The sequence below is a fragment of the Lepidochelys kempii genome, chromosome 3 (assembly GCF_965140265.1).
Source record: "Lepidochelys kempii isolate rLepKem1 chromosome 3, rLepKem1.hap2, whole genome shotgun sequence".
Lineage (NCBI taxonomy): Eukaryota > Metazoa > Chordata > Testudines > Cheloniidae > Lepidochelys > Lepidochelys kempii.
The window spans coordinates 139,582,862-139,599,335 of NC_133258.1; the positions used below are offsets into that span (position 1 = coordinate 139,582,862).

At 38.3% G+C, this 16,474-nt stretch overlaps 1 protein-coding gene across 10 annotated transcripts in view; it reads right to left on the bottom strand.

The window, feature by feature from the left end:
- The window catches only part of CEP170 (centrosomal protein 170), a 181,855-nt gene that overhangs the window by 24,443 nt on the left and 140,938 nt on the right, over nt 1-16,474 (bottom strand). For 5 of the 10 annotated variants that reach the window (XM_073338241.1, XM_073338248.1, XM_073338240.1 and 2 more), the window contains 3 exons: nt 11,274-11,324; nt 9,187-9,421; nt 1,484-1,661 (listed from right to left, as the gene is read on the bottom strand). In XM_073338241.1, the coding sequence (XP_073194342.1) occupies nt 1,484-1,661; nt 9,187-9,421; nt 11,274-11,324 (464 nt within the window). The remainder of the gene's footprint in view (nt 1-1,483; nt 1,662-9,186; nt 9,422-11,273; nt 11,325-16,474) is intronic. The other 5 variants (XM_073338245.1, XM_073338242.1, XM_073338247.1 and 2 more) reach the window with 5 other exon arrangements.

The following is a 16,474-nucleotide window of genomic DNA, read 5'->3' on the forward strand; positions in this document are numbered from 1 at the left end:
TCCATGATAAAAGCAAATATTCTGTTTTCCTATATATTATAAGATGTGTGTGTATTATATGATAGTGTGTCTAGTAAACAGACAGCTATTTTCCAAAACCAGAAATTCATGGCTATAAATTAGATTGCCAGATGGAGAGGATTTTGCCTATATATAGATATCATGTAGTGAGCATAAAAAAATGAAATTCCAGTCACTTAAGCTGGCAGTGGTAAACCTTTTACCCATACTTTTACCAATGCTGACTGTAAGTGATTAGAGTAACTGTTTTTCTCTTCACAAAAGGTACTCCGTTCTCTTCACAAATTACATTGAATGGCAGATTTCTATGAAACTAATGAAAAGGAAGTTTTTTTTGCAAGTCAATGAGTATTTTAGTCCTTTTCAGACAGATTAGTCACAATCTACTTACAGAGTCTACATCTACTTCAATGAAATACTGCCACCTACAGTATTATATTATATATTTACTGTACAATAATACTAAACAAAAAAGGAAAAGGGAAGCATACTTATTCAGTGAAATATAAGACAACATGATTTAAATGAATCTGAGTAAATGCATATTCATGTCATGCTGAAGTTTAGTTGGGGTTCTAAAGAGACAATTAAAACAATTACATGGGTTTAGTCAATTAAACGGCACACGCAAGGCATGTTTCTTGCCATTGTTTATATCCTTTTTCACGAAAAAAGGACAGCCTCAGAATGAACACAGTCGATTAACGTGTTAACCAAACCTTACATACACAAAAATGATTAGACATATTTTGGGGGGAACAAGACAAGGAAGAACAAAACCCAAAGTAAACATTTACAAAAAACTATCTGAATGGTAATATGGTAGAAGGTGAGTGATTTTGATGTTATCTTTAACATATTTACTAGCATTAGACCCGTGATGACTAAAACAAGTTAGTTAGTACAATTTAATACACAGGACTCGAGAGAAAGTCAAAGAAGAGAAAAATTAAATTGCAGCATGAAGCAAACCTAATTCAAGCTATTTTTTAAAAATAATATATTGTGGATGAAGAGCTAAAATTACTGTTAAGCCACGCTACTTACATATTTAAATACTAACAGGAAAACGTCTAGATCTTCTGTGATACAAGGACTTTTCTATCTGTAATAGCTATACTATATAGTGCACACACCATATATTTGTGTACACACACTAAAATCTTTAAAAGTACTCATACTATTCAGCGGTATCTAAGACTGTGGACAAGTAAGAAGTGAATAAGCACAATGTCTTGTGTTTAATAGTGAAAACAGACACACAATATGAACAGTTTGGGTGACCACTTTAATGATCTGTGTTCATAAACTGATTTTTGTGCTTACTGATTTTTGTTGAAAGATTAAGAAATCTTAAATCAAAAGAAGAGAATGCTGAGATTCATGCAAACAGGCTGGGTGGGAATAACTAAAAAAGCTATGCAAAAGGCTAAAAGCAAAAGAAATAAAGAAAAGAAAGAACCTTATGCATTTCTCCATGAAGATCTCCTACCTCTTCTCTAGTGTCTATGGCAGAGCCAGGGGTGGTGGCAGCAGTGCTTACTGTGGTACTCGGAGCAGTGCCTGATGAAGTCACTGAATCTATCTCTCCTGCTACATCGTTGATTTCCCGTGCGATGAGAGCCAGGTCTTGACTGATCCTGGTAATAATTTTAACAACATTACATTCTTCCAATACCATATACCTAGAGCAGCAGTGTCCAACCTGTATCCTTGAGGTTCTAAGTTGTGGCTCTTGGGTGAAGCCAGGCTAAGAAGAAAATGTGTAATTGATTACGAAATAAAAATGTGTTTGCTAAGTTGTGCACTGCAATTTTTAAAGTGAAGTTTTTAAATCAAGCTCATTACTACAAGGAGGCAGAAGGGCACACTGCTTCCCAAAACATCTCCCACTGCTTCACCTGCAGCCCCAAGAGCAGTTCTACGGTGTGATGGGAATGCTCTGAACAGCTGTTGTCTTTTCTCTGCTGTAGCTGCTCTGCCATTGGACATCTGATGCATCACAAGGAGCAGGGGAGAGTGTACCTCTGGCTGCTCCATTGCTTTCTTACCTGCTAGACTGTGGGAGCACAAGATAGGAGCCTGAGGAGCCTAATGGCACTCCTCTCAAAGGATTGCTCCCCTCCCCAACAGAGCCACAACAGTCCATAAGACAGAGAAAGGGGAAAAGCTGAAAGACAACCATCAGTTATGGCTCTCTGATTCTATGAGCCAGCCCAAATTAGAGTAAGAACTTGTGCCAGCTTTCAGCAGTCCTCTTAGGAAGCCACGTTGGGGTAGTTGTTCTGTGGACTTCAGTTAATCCCCTTCACTTTCCAGTGGCTGAGAGGAATGATGCATAAAAATCAGCTATGCTGGCTCTATGCCCACTGGGGATTCTCATTCCAAGAGAATCCCCAGTAAAGGTTTGCAGGTGGTTTCTACTCCCTTTGCCAGGAAATGAACAGGGCAGACAATCTGCCCCTAAATATTGATAGAAATATTGAAATGTTTTTGTCCCTAAGGATGAAATGATTGGACACCACTGATCTAAAGGTAGAGAATTTAGCATTGAGAACAGTAGTTAAATTAGAATGGCAAACATAATTAACACATTTTCAGTCAAATCGCAATATTGCAACCCTATATTAGATGGTTCAGCATTGACCAGCACAATTCCATGGAACAATGCAATTTTACAGCTTGCAAGAATAAACAGAAAATGGATAAAATGTGAGAGATACCATGCCAAAAATATTCTTAAACACTTAAATCTCAAATTATCATTTACTGTATTTACGCAGAAGTATAAAGCTAAAGCAAAAATTAAGTTAATACCAGAAATGTGCTGAACTTTTTGCATGTAAATAAATGTTAACAGTGTTGAAAAGTGAAAAACATTCACTTACCAGATGCTCACCACAGCCTAGTTAATATGAGCATTCCCACATATTTCTGGGATTAACTCAAATTTATTTTTCGTTTTACTGTTGATATAAATGTATAAAACCATGTTTTCTAAAGGTAGAAAATAAACTGCTATTATTCAGCAAATTCTCCAGGGGACACCTATCACAAAAGTAAGCCACTAGAAAATACAATAATCCTGCAGAAGTCCTATTTCTCAACAGAAACATCCAAAAATCCAAAAAACTGCTAAAATCTCACGTGAATTCTTGCCAGACAGCCGTAATGGTACAGTGTCAGAATCCCATATGAAAATGAAGGCAAATGATCTTGAAGGATTCATGGTGAAGTTAGGCAATTCCAAAATGGATGCTACTTCACAGCAAGCAACAAATTATTAATTCCTCAAGCAGTCAATAAGGTCACAAATACCAGTGCAGCTGCAACACAGTTTCACCAGAATTGTAATTGTGACTTGGTGTAAAAGGTCCGCATCTTTTCATTTTGCTGTCAATTAATGAAACTGGGGGAAGTGAAGCTGAAGTTGGAGACTACTTTGCGAAAAGGATAAAACACTAGTCTATTAACTTGTGCAACACCATTTTGGTTATTCAGTGAAGTTCATTAGGTTTCATATTCCTAACATCACAAAATTCATGCCATCTGGTACACTACTTAGTTCCTTTTTCAGGCTTGAACCTGCGCTTAATTTCACAACAAATTCCCTTCTACATTGTGAACAAAACAGCAGGGAAACAAATCTCAGCAGAGTTTGAATTTAAAACAGACAAAATTTATTTGCTGTAGTTACAGTTATAAAAAGAGACCTTCAGATGATGGAGTGTGCAATTACTGTGAGACTGCATGCTTTGGGTTCTCGGACAGCTCCAAGGTCAAAGGCTAAGTGCCTCAAAAATCCAAGTAATGTGGTTCTGTCACAACAATTGCAAACCATCTTGTGCATTATTCTACTTATAATTGACTTTTTCCATTAAAAGAAATGTAATCAGGCTAAGTATGCAGGGCTTCATGAGCAACAGAGGTAGGGAATTTATTCCCTAAGCAGTAGAAGGCAGTTTTCATTACAGCAGATGTGATGTCACACACACACACAAAACATTTTGATCAATTTAACATAACAGAGTCTCATTACTGTGGAAAATCCTGAAACCAAAATTCTCCGTTGAATAATTTAGCATTTTGGAGAACCTGTCATTTCCCTTATTTCATTCTTTAATAATCTCTAACATTAAACATTTGACCTAATTCTTTCTGTATTTGACATCCTACCAGATACAAGGTACATGGAGTCAGTTTATTATCGGAATTGTGTGTGCTAGCAGAGTTATCGGAAAATTGTGAAATACAGAATTAAAATGGTTGTTTTTTTCTTTTTACAGAATTTGGGAAAGTATTTCATTAGTTTTTAATCAGCTCTCTCATATTTCAACTAAACTAGTTATTTAAAACTAACAACTGAAAATTGTTCCAACACAAATTTTCGTGAAAAGGACAAAGCATGACAACCCTTTCACAAGATTAATTTACTTACGGTATGAAAGTAATTTGGATAAAAGTAGATGTTGCTACCATCTGTTTTCCTAATTCAATTGTGCATTTAACTGGTTTATCAAATATTTATCATTGCAGCTTCCTAAGCAGACTAATTAGTCAAAGAATGAATAACAGATCTTCATAAGATCAGACAAAAACAGGCACCAGGTTTCCAAAATCCATTTTCTTACTAACTCGAGAAGGCTTTTTACAAACACCGTAACTTTAAATTCTGATTCGGGAGATGCAAATTAGTATGGGAGGGTGGGATGGGGGTGGAAAAAGAACAATGAAATCACATTACATGTTTAAGAAACCCCACAAAAAATACTCCATTATCCTTTCTGCCCCTAGGGATATTTTCATAATGCCAATATATACACTAGACCAGTGGTTTTCAACATTTTTTCATTTGTGGACCCCTAAACAATTTTGAATGGAGGTGTGTACCCTTTTGGAAATTCAATCTGTGGACGCTCTACCCTAGAAGTCTTAGACTGAAACCTGACCGAACAGAATTCAACTATAAATGTTGCACATGGTTGGCACGGCATTTGACACAGTGTGAGAAAGCGTACTAAACTGTGAGCTTCTGTGGTAACGACATCTCTGGGGTTTGACCTGTAGGTGGGGGTATTCACATACTTTTGCTTGATCAGAAGAATGGAATGACTTTTCTGGGATCTGAAACTTTATTTTAATAGTCACCTTTTGCAGACCACTTAGAAATAGTCTGCAGACCCCCAGGGGTCCGTGGACCACAAACTGAAACTAGATTTCTATCGACTACGTGCAGTAAACGTCCATAAGCATTTATATACTTCAACTACAAAAAAAGATATATTATCCCAATGCTATGGTTGTGAATCTAAATTCAAAAAAAGTTTTGTTTCCCACAACAATTAAATGTCCTTTGGCACAGATAACCTTGTATATTACTAACGATGATAAGTTTCATGACTTCATATCTACTAGTATATGTGCAATGTGGTTCCCACATGTACTGTAACTTGAACCATAACTTTGAACTTCCTTGCTTTTACACATTGATGTTCTCAACCCTATTATATTAATGTCATTTTTAGCATTAACCTTTAAAAAAGTGATTTATCATATGAATATGCTATGTTAGGGTAAAAAAAATGGGTCAGAGGTGGGGCTAGTAGTACTGGTTATTACTAAGATTTGTCCCATTATAAGAGCCTATTTTCTGATGCTTATAACTTTATCAGATGTTAAGTGTTTGGGCTAAAATTTTCCATGCTGGGTATATGCCTTGGGCTAAACATTTCTGAAAAAGTTATGCCAAAATGGCTAGCCATTTCTGAGAACAAGGATAGAGAAAAATACATTGTTCTACCTGTCAAAAAATTCTGGCAACCTTTTCTTTGAGAGGTTCTGACACACCTGTGCTTGAAATTTAGCAGAGGCTGGGCCTTTGTGTCATGGATGTGCTTTTAGCTGTCCCCATGAAAATCCATGAAATTTTTTCCAAATGGTAAGTCTTTCAAAAATCAGAGTTCGCAAATAGTTGGGAGAGATTTGCTAGAAAAAGTCTGTAAAGATTCTGTCTCCGCTTGGCAAAGCTTGTGTCTCTCACCAACAGAAGTTGGTCCAATAAAAGATATTACCTCACCCACCTTGTCTCTCTAATATCCTAGGACCGACACGGCTACAACTACACAGCTTAAAGCTGCGAGCCTGTCTCTCTTGTGCTCTCAGGGTATGTCTCCACTGCAACGTAAGCCCATGCTTGAGCCCGGCCCCAAGCCTAACCCCCCACTTGCATCTACACTACAATTGTGCTAATCCAGGGCTCAGACACAGGGTCCCATGACCCTGCAGGGCTGGAGGGTCCAAGCTTGAGTTAAGCCAGGACCCAGGGTCTGAGCCCTATTACTCTGCAATGTAGACACAGCCTTGCTTGTCTCAGGAGTAAGACAAAAGTATCCCACAATTCCATGGGACAATTTCCTTAGTCCTCTCTACCCCAACAATCCGCAATCCACTCTACCGAAAAGGGAAGGCACACCTCCTGCCCCCTTCTGCCTCCGCCGCTTTGTGAATGGCAGCAGTTCAGGTCAGAGTTAGCCTATTCTGTTCTATTACAGATCTGCAAGCACACTATCAGAGAGCCTCCTGGGTTTTCAATGGAGAGTGAACCAAACAAGCCTTTTGCAAAGTGAGCTGCTTCCTGATAACATACAGGGCAGGCAGTAAATTTTTCCGACAGTGCACTTAGGTCCTAGGGCTAGAGTGGCCACATTTGGAGGCAGGGTGACTCTGGGAGATGGGGCCCAAGAGACTCTGCGACTTGGGTTACTTTGACTTGGGTCTGCGCACTGCAGTGAGGGTGCTAGAGCCCTACATTTGAGCATGGGTTAGAAAAGTCTAAACATAGGGTTAAAATACAATGCAGAAGCTCAAGCCCAGGGTTCCCTAACATGGGTTAGTTGACTTGAGTCCCACTAACCCTGGACTCACATTGAAGTGTAGACATACCTTCTATGCCCACCCTGCTGGGCCCAAGCAGTGTGTAGGAGGAAGTTGCTTGATTTGAATGCAGAGATGAGGGAGAGAGAAATGGATCAGATGAAGAGCCAGGAAGGGGTAATTGTGAGTGACTGGGCAAGGAGATTGGGACTGGGAGCAACAGGCAACCTTAATTCTGGCATTTCTTAACTTTTGAGTGCTTGACTTTCCAACGTTACTAATATTCTTTTAATATAGATGTTTGTGTGTTATACATAGAGAGGGTCACAAATTTAGCAGCACTAATATGGACCTCAGCTAGTCCAGCCCTGCCACTGTAGAAGTCACGGAGGTCCAGGAAAGTCATGGAATCTGAGACTTCCATAACAAAATCATACCCTTAGTGTCTGATGTAAGCCAAGAACTTTCCTTACAGAATAGCAAGGCTGTCAACTGAAAAAAAAAAAAAAGTGCAGGTATTCTCCCCTAAAACTTCCATGGAAGCGAAGGTTCAGCAGGACTGTTTAGAAGGAGGAAGAGGTACGCTAAGCCTGAATATCTGAGTTTCACAGCTCCCCCATATGGATTTAGCTCCTATCTTAGTATGGATTCTCAGAAAGAAATCCATGGGTTGGTATTTGAAATTTTAAAAGTTCTTACTGGAAAATGAATATTTGAGCTTCATTCTAATAGTTCCCAAGATCACATCAGAGTCCCTTGATTTGATTACAATATTTATGTAGCTCATTTACATGTGTTATCATAATCTATATAACGGTACAAAAGATTTTTTAAACATACCATTTCCAGGAATTGGAAAACAGTATTTCATATGACCAAAATATAATATTTCATATCTGTGATGTCAAAGTGTTAAAAATTGTTTTTAAAAGGACACTGGGAGATCATTTAGGCCTCAAATTTAAGTTCTGTAAAAAGTTTCACAAAACTGAACATTAATCCGTGTTTTAATAACATTTACATAAAAAGTTTTGTTTATTTAAACAGTCTATTTGAAATGTTCACAACATTGCATCACTAGAATGTATAACAGACTATTCTTTTCATTGTTGAAGTGCAGTGCAAATAGCAATAAGGGGGACAGTACATTAGATTTTTTAAACCATTTTATTAATCTCAGGCACCAGTCACAAAAGAAGTGATTTTTTGGACAAATATATATTATTTAATTTGACAGTCTTCCTTCAATGCAGAATGAAAACCAAGATGAACTAAAAATTAGAAGTGAAAACATGGTCTTTCATATGGTAAAAAAACATACCTCCAAATCAGCTTTGCATTTAACTGATTTTTTTTTATTGCTTGCTGATTTTAAGGCAGTATAAAACAGATATAACTATTTCTTGAGGCAGAACAAAGTGTAACAAAATACATTTGTAACTCTCACTGATGCAACTGGGAGATCATACATAGGATATGTGTACCACAAGACAATACTATGCTCTTCCTCCACAAGAGAGGTATCCTGGTAGCACTACTTTGATAGGTTTCAGAGTAGCAGCCGTGTTAGTCTGTATTCGCAAAAAGAAAAGGAGTACTTTTGGCACCTTAGAGACTAACAAATTTATCTGAGCATAAGCTTTCGTGAGCTACAGCTCACTTCATCGGATGCATTCAGTGGAAAATACAGTGGGGAGATTTATATACATAGAGAACATGAAACAATGGGTGTTACCATACACACTGCAACGAGAGTGATCACTTAAGGTGACCTATTACCAGCAGGAGAGCGGGGAGGGGCAGGGGGACTTTTGTAGTGATAACCAAGGTAGGCCATTTCTAGCAGTTGACAAGAACGTCTGAGGAAAGGGGGAGGGGGAATCACTACAAAAGGCTCCCCCCCCACCCCCGTTCTCCTGCTGGTAATAACTCACCTTAAGTGATCACTCTCGTTACAGTGTGTATGGTAACACCCATTGTTTCATGTTCTCTATGTCTATAAATCTCCCCACTGTATTTTCCACTGAATGCATCCAATGAAGTGAGCTGTAGCTCACGAAAGCTTATGCTCAAATAAATTTGTTAGTCTCGAAGGTGCCACAAGTACTCCTTTTCTTTTTGCGACCACTTTGATAGTCTCTCCTTTACAAGGCTTCAAGATTTCTGTACATCTAGCCACGCAGAAATATTGCATATATAGAAGCACTCAGCGATTTAACTAGGTCATTTGTTCAGCACTACCAGTTCAGATAAAAGGCTTTGATATTTTAAAGGCATTTTTAAAAAACAAACCTTGCTATTTCTTCTCGATGAGCAGTCCAATCGCGAATGTAGTCCTCCTGTTCCTTGATCCTGTGCTTGAATGTATTGCTAGTTTGCATTGCTGTCCCAGAGCTCTGCAATCGAGGGTTTTTCAGGGCTGGAGAAGTACGTAGACGGGTATGTTTAGGGGAATTACGGTTTGATCCAAACTCATCTTCTGAGGTGGAAGCATAATCTGTAGGAAAGCGCCTCCATCTTGAATTTACTAAATTAGTTTGATTATTAAAAAAGAATTATTATTGTATCTTTTGTAAGAAACAATAAAATTATTTCAGAAACACCACAACAAAACACCACAACTGCTCAATATCAAACCCCAAGGACCTCACAAAAGTGTTTACTACATCTTAAAAAGAAAGATACTAAATTTGTGTTAAATAATAAATGTTGATTAATAAAATGTGGAAAAAGATGCTCTTTGTATAATGGTGAGTAGATAAAAAGATGCAAATGCCATTATTCCTACATACCTAAAGCAGGACGTCTTACAGAATGAGGGCCCAATTCATTAATATTTATAGAGTTTGATTGCCCCCCCTTTTTGGGGGGGCAAATTCCCCCTGCTCTCATTAAATTTACAGTATTGATTTTTAAACAGGACACACACACAAAAGTTGATGCTGGCACAACGTCTCTCAACATGGGCCAACATAAAGAAAGCACATAATTCCTAGAGAAGAAATTATGCATTTATTGTTGGAAAAAAATAATACTTTGCAATTCAGCATCTTGTTACAAAGCTCAGTGACGCATCTACAGAGCAGACAGGACTTGTACTCATACTGAAAACAACACATTGCTGAAAATGGACAGAAGCAGTGGACGACTGAAACTGAGCACGAGGATCTCACTCAACAATTAGTCATTAATGGCTAGAAAATGGATTTCAGAATGGCCATCCTCACACCTTTTTAGATGGTAGAGCATTCATTATGATAACATGCCGCACCCAATCAACCTCATGCCACAGAACTTCACAACATCAAATATTATTTCTTTGTTAATCACTGGCTCTAAAAATCAGTTCTCTTGGACTAAAGATTAACGTTAGGAAAATTCTTAATGTAATTTGTTAGTATTAGAATAACCTGACTTTAGGTTAGGCGCCCAAATCCTTAATTAAATTAGCTGCAAAATTTGTAGACACCTTTATTGAGGTTGGTTAGGTGTGCTGACGATACTTTTGAAAACCAGTATATCCAAATGGACATATTTATTCTTGGTAATTTATAAATCACAGATGCAAGATGTAATTAATGTGATTAACATAAAAATACAAGCAAATTAAGACTGATTTTTCCCTGAATTGTTATTTATTAAAAGGATGGCAAATTAAACATAAATCAGATGTGAATATAGGTACAGATATTTGCAATGTGAGTTTTTAGATGAGAACAGATTGTGTAATGCTCTGAAAGATTACAATATGTAGAGCGTGAAGCTGGAGTATAAACTTTAGTCCCTTTCTTCATTTAAACATCTTTTTAATTGTTAAAAGTAGAAATATGATTAACAGATTTTTTCAGGTGATTTAAAAGGAAGTGTGGTTGAGAGCCTAATCCAAAGTACATTTAATGCCTATTGAAATCAATTAGGTTATATTTTACTGTCTGTTTTAATATTCTAAAATAAGCAAGAGGGGAAAGAAAGGTTTATCCACTGACCCACTACCCCTTAACTTATGGGATTCTAACTTGTCCTTATCAAGGAAAGCAGAACATAAGCAGAAAAAGTACTCCTTTCTCCCTTCCTCTCAAAAAAAGCATGCAAGAAGTGTGTGATTGCAGTTGAACGAATTTTAGGAGTTGGGCCCAAAGTTTATCAACAGAGTCCTTTAAAATAATTTTGTATTTTTAATTAATCCTTTGTTCCAATTCTTATTTAAAAAAATCAAAACAAACATCAAATTTGCTTAAAAATTGTATCTCTGAACTGTTTCTTAAAGAGTAGTTCAACAACTCAGCACTGTACAATGAGCATAAGTAGTCAAATTTAAAAAACTAAAGATTGAATGAATAGTGAAATATTAGAAAGAGATATGATTTCTAGTACTCTACCACTGTAAGTTTCAACAGCAGGATCTGGGTCTGGGAGAAGCTGGGATTTCTCTGTGTACAAAATATTGTTTTATCATGTTAATGCTTAATGAAAACATTCAAATTTGAAGCATTTGCTTAACAAAAATCTATTGCTGAAATTTAGGGTAAGCCCTTCCCTTCCTCAGTCTATGGTTCGGAGAAAAGCAAAAAAAGATGTTGCAGATATTCTTAATTATAATTCTTTTAAAAAGAATTGATTCTGAAACCGTTTGAAAATTCAATAGAGAACTGCTATCCAAATTCAATTGTATTTATAATTAAGAAAGGTAAATAGAGTCAAAAGCCTGTTTAGTATTTGGAAAGATCATATAGATCTGAGGCCAAAATGCTATCGTGTTGCTGTTTGGCCTACAGGTTTCTCATAGTAAACTTTGTGAAAAGTTATTATGGAGTTATAGTAATAATATCACAAGTCATGTAAATCATGACATATATTAACAAAACTCGGCGTGTTTTGAATTAACCTAGATATCACTTTTCAGACATAGGATTTTAAAAAACATATTTTGATCTCTTTGGATGCACAGCCCCTTGGGGCCAGATCAACCCAATCAACCCCACAGGTCTTAACATTTAGTGTTCCTTGCCCCCCATAATCCTAGACTTTGAATCACCTAAAAGATCAAAGTTGTGACAGTGCTTCTGCTCGACTTGAACCCTTTCTTTTTCACAGAGGTGCCTCTGCTGCTTCTTTCACTCTCTGTCTGTTGGCTTGCAATGACTTCTCCTCCCTTAGGCTAGCTAACTAGTATAGCTACTAATCATATGACATGCAGCTGTTCCAAAATGTGACTGCTCTCACTATCCTTGCTGCTACTGTTGCTGCTCACTCCTCATGACCGTCATCTTTCCCCATCAATCTCATAGACTCAGACTTTAAGGCTAGAAGGGACCATTGTGACCATCTAGTCTGACCTCCTGCACACTTCAGCCTCACCTACCCACTCCTGTAATAGACACAGAACCTCTTGCTGAGTTACTAAAGTCCTAAAATCATGATTTAAACACTTCAAGTTACAGAGAATCCACCATTTCCTCATTTTAAACCAGCAAGTGACCCATGATCCATGCTGCAGAGGAAGGTGAAAACCCCCCAACGTCTCTGCCAATCTGACCCAGGAAAATTTCTTCCTGACCACAAATATGGCAGTCAGTTGGACCCTGAGTATTTTGACAAGACTCAGCAGCCAGACACCTGGAAAAGAATTCTCTGTAGTAACTCAAAGATCTCTCCATCTAGTAGTGCCTCATCACCAGCTGCTGAGGATATTTGTTACTAGCAGTTGCAGATCTCCTACATCAGGGGTTCTCAAACTGGGGGTCGGGACCCCTTCGGGGGTCATGAGGTTATTACATGGGGGGTTGCGAGCTGTCAGCCTCCACCCTAAACGCCGCTTTGCCTCCAGCATTTATAATGGTGTTAAATATATTAAAAAGCATTTTTAATTTATAAGGGGGGGTCCACACTCAGAGGCTTGTTATGTGAAAGGGGTCACCAGTATAAAAGTCTGAGAACCACTGTGCTACAGGACATTGTAGGCAGTGTGATCATGCCATCCCCTCCATAAACTTATCATGCTCAGTCTTGAAGCCAGTTAGTTTTTTGCACCCACTGCTTCCTTTGGAAGGCTGTTCCAGAACTTCACCCCTCTAATGGTTAGAAACCTTCATCTCATTTCAAACCTAAACTTTTTGATGGCCAGTTTATATCCATTTGTTCTTGTGTCAACAATGGTGCTTAACTTAAATAACTCCTCTCCCTCCCTGGTATTTATCCCTCTGATGTATTTATAGAGAGCAATCATATCTCCCCTTAGCCTTTGTTTGGTTAGGCTAAACAAGCCAAGCTCTGAGTCTCCTCTCATAACGTAGGTTTTTCATTCCTTTGATAATCCTAGTAGCCCTTTCCTGCACCTGTTCCAGTTTGAATTCATCTATTTTAAACATGGGAGACCAGAACTGCACACAGTATTCCAGATGAGGTCTAACCAGTGCCTTGTATAATGGTACTAACACTTCCCTATCTCTACTGGAAATACTTCAACTGATGCATCCTAGGATTGCATTAGCCTTTTTCGTGGCCACATCACATTGGCAGCTCACAACCGTGGTGTGATCATCCAATACCCTCAGATCTTTCTCCATCTCTGTCACTTCCAACTGATAAGCCTCCATTTTATAGCAAATATTCTTGTTGTTGGTCCCAAAGTGCACTTTACACTATTAAAGTTGACCCATTTCTATTGCTCCAGTTTTCAAGGTCATCCAGATCTTCTTAATGATACTCCAGTCCTCCTCTGTATTGGCAATACCTCCAACTTTGTCAGCTGCAAATTTTATTGTCATATTCTCACTTTTTGTGCCAAGACCATTAATGAAAATGTTAAATAAAATTGATCTCAACACCAATCCCTGAAGAACTCCATTAGTAACCTGCCTCCAGCCTGACAGTTCACCTTTCACTATGACCCTTTTAACCAGTTCCTTATCTACTTTGAATTCTCATATTAATCCCCATGTTCTCCAATTTAAGAAATAATTTCCCATGAGAAACTGTATCAAATATCTTACTGAACTCCAATAGATTAGATCTACTGTGTTTTCTTTGTCTAAAAAATCAGTTATCTTCTCAAAGAAAGAGATCATGTTGGTCTGACACAATCTACCTTTTGTAAAACTATGTTGTATTTAAATCAATTACCATTTACCTCCATGTCCCTAACTACTTCATCTTTCAAAATTTGTTCTAAGACTTTGCATGCAATTGAGGTCAAACTAAGAAGCCTGCATGCAGTTTCCTGGATCACTTTCCGCCCCCCTCCCCTTCCTAAAAATAGGTATCATATTAGCAATTCTCCATAGATTCATAGATATTAAGGTCAGAAGGGACCATTATGATCATCTAGTCTGACCTCCTGCACAATGCAGGCCACAGAATCTCACCCACCCACTCCTGCAATAAATCTCTCACCTATGTCTGAGCTATTGAAGTCCTCAAATCATGGTTTAAAGACTTCAAGGTGCAGAGAATGCTCCAGCAAGTGACCCATGCCCCATGCTACAGAGGAAGGTGAAAAACCCCCAGGCTTCTTCCAATCTGCTCTGGAGGAAAATTCCTTCCCAACCCCAAATATGGTGATCAGTGCCAACCCCAAATATGGTGATCAGCTGAACTCTGAGCATGTGGGCAAGATTCACCAGCAGATACCCAGGAAAGAATTTGCTGTAGTAACTCAGATCCCAACCCATCTAACATCCCATCACAGGCCATTGGGCCTACTTACCATGAATAGTTAAAGATCAATTAATTGCCAGAATCATGTTATCCCATCATACCATCTCCTCCATAAACTTACCGAGTTTAATCTTGAAGCCAGATAGGTCTTTTGCCCCCACTGCTTCCCTTGGAAGGCTATTCCACAACTTCACTCCTCTAATGATTAGAAACCTTTGTCTAATTTCAAGTCTAAGCTTCCTGATGGCCAGTTTATATCCATTTGTTCTTGTGTCCACATTGGTACTGAGCTTAAATAATTCCTTTCCCTCCCTGGTATTTATCCCTCTGATATATTTATAGAGGGCAATCGTATCTCCCCTCAGCCTTCTTTTGGTTAGGCTAAACAAGCCAAGCTCCTTGAGTCTCCTTTCATAAGACAGGTTTTCCATTCCTCGGATCACCCTAGTAGCCCTTCTCTGTACCTGTTCCAGTTTAAATTCATCCTTCTTAAACATGGGAGACCAGAACTGCACACAGTATTCCAGATGAGGTCTCACCAGTGCCTTGTATAACGGTACTAACACCTCCTGATCTCTACTGGAAATACCTCACCTGATGCATCCCAAGACCGCATTAGCTTTTTTCATGGCCATATCACATCGGCGGCTCATAGTCATCCTGTGATCAACCAATACTCAGAGGTCCTTCTCCCCCTCTGTACTTCTAATTGATGCGTCCCCAGCTTATAACTAAAGTTCTTGTTATTAATCCCTAAATGCATGACCTTATACTTCTCACTATTAAATTTCATCCTATTACTATTACTCCAGTTTACAAGGTCATCCAGATCCTCCTGTATGATATCCCAGTCCTTCTCTAAATTGGCAATACCTCCCAGCTTTGTATCGTCCGCAAACTTTATTAGCGCACTCCCACTTTTTGTGCCAAGGTCAGTAATAAAAAGATTAAGTAAGATTGATCCCAAAACCGATCCCTGGGGAACTCCACTGGTAACCTCCCTCCAGCCTGACAGTTCACCTTTCAATATGACCCGCTGTAGTCTCCCCTTTAACCAATTCCTTATTCACCTTTCAATTTTCATATTGATCTCCATCTTTTCCAATTTAACTAACAATTCCCCAGGTGGCACCGTATCAAATGCCTTACTGAAATCTAGGTAAATTAGATCCACTGCGTTTCCTTTGTCTAAAAAAACTGTTACTTTCTCAAAGAAGGAGATCAGGTTGGTTTGGCACATCTACCTTTTGTAAAACCATGTTGTATTTTGTCCCATTGACCTCAATGTCCTTAACTACTTTCTCCTTCAAAAATTTTTTCCAAGACCTTGCATACTACAGATGTCAAACTAACAGGCCTGTAGTTACCCGGATCACTTTTTTTTCCTTTCTTAAAAATAGGAACTATGGTAGCAATTCTCCAGTCATACGGTACAACCCCTGAGTTTACAGATTCATTAAAAATTCTTGCTAACGGGCTTGCAAATTTCACGTGTCAATTTCTTTAATATTCTTGGATGAAAATTATCTGGGCCCCCCAATTTAGTCACATTAAGCTGTTCGAGTTTGGCTTCTACCTCAGATATGGTAATATCTACCTCCATATCCTCATTCCCATTTGTCATGCTATCATTATCCCTAAGATCATCATTAAAGACTGAGGCAAAGTATTTGTTTAGATATTGGGCCATGCCTAGATTATCCTTAACCTCCACTCCATCCTCAGTGTTTAGCGGTCCCACTTCTTTCTTTCTTATTTATATGGCTATAGAACCTTTTACTATTGGTTTTAATTCCTTTTGCAAGGTCCTTCTCACTTTATCCCTACATGTTCTGACCTCAATAAGGTAGCTTTCCTTGATGATCCCTCCCATCTTCCACTCCCTGTATGCTTTTTGCTTTTTCTTAATCACCTCTCTGAGATG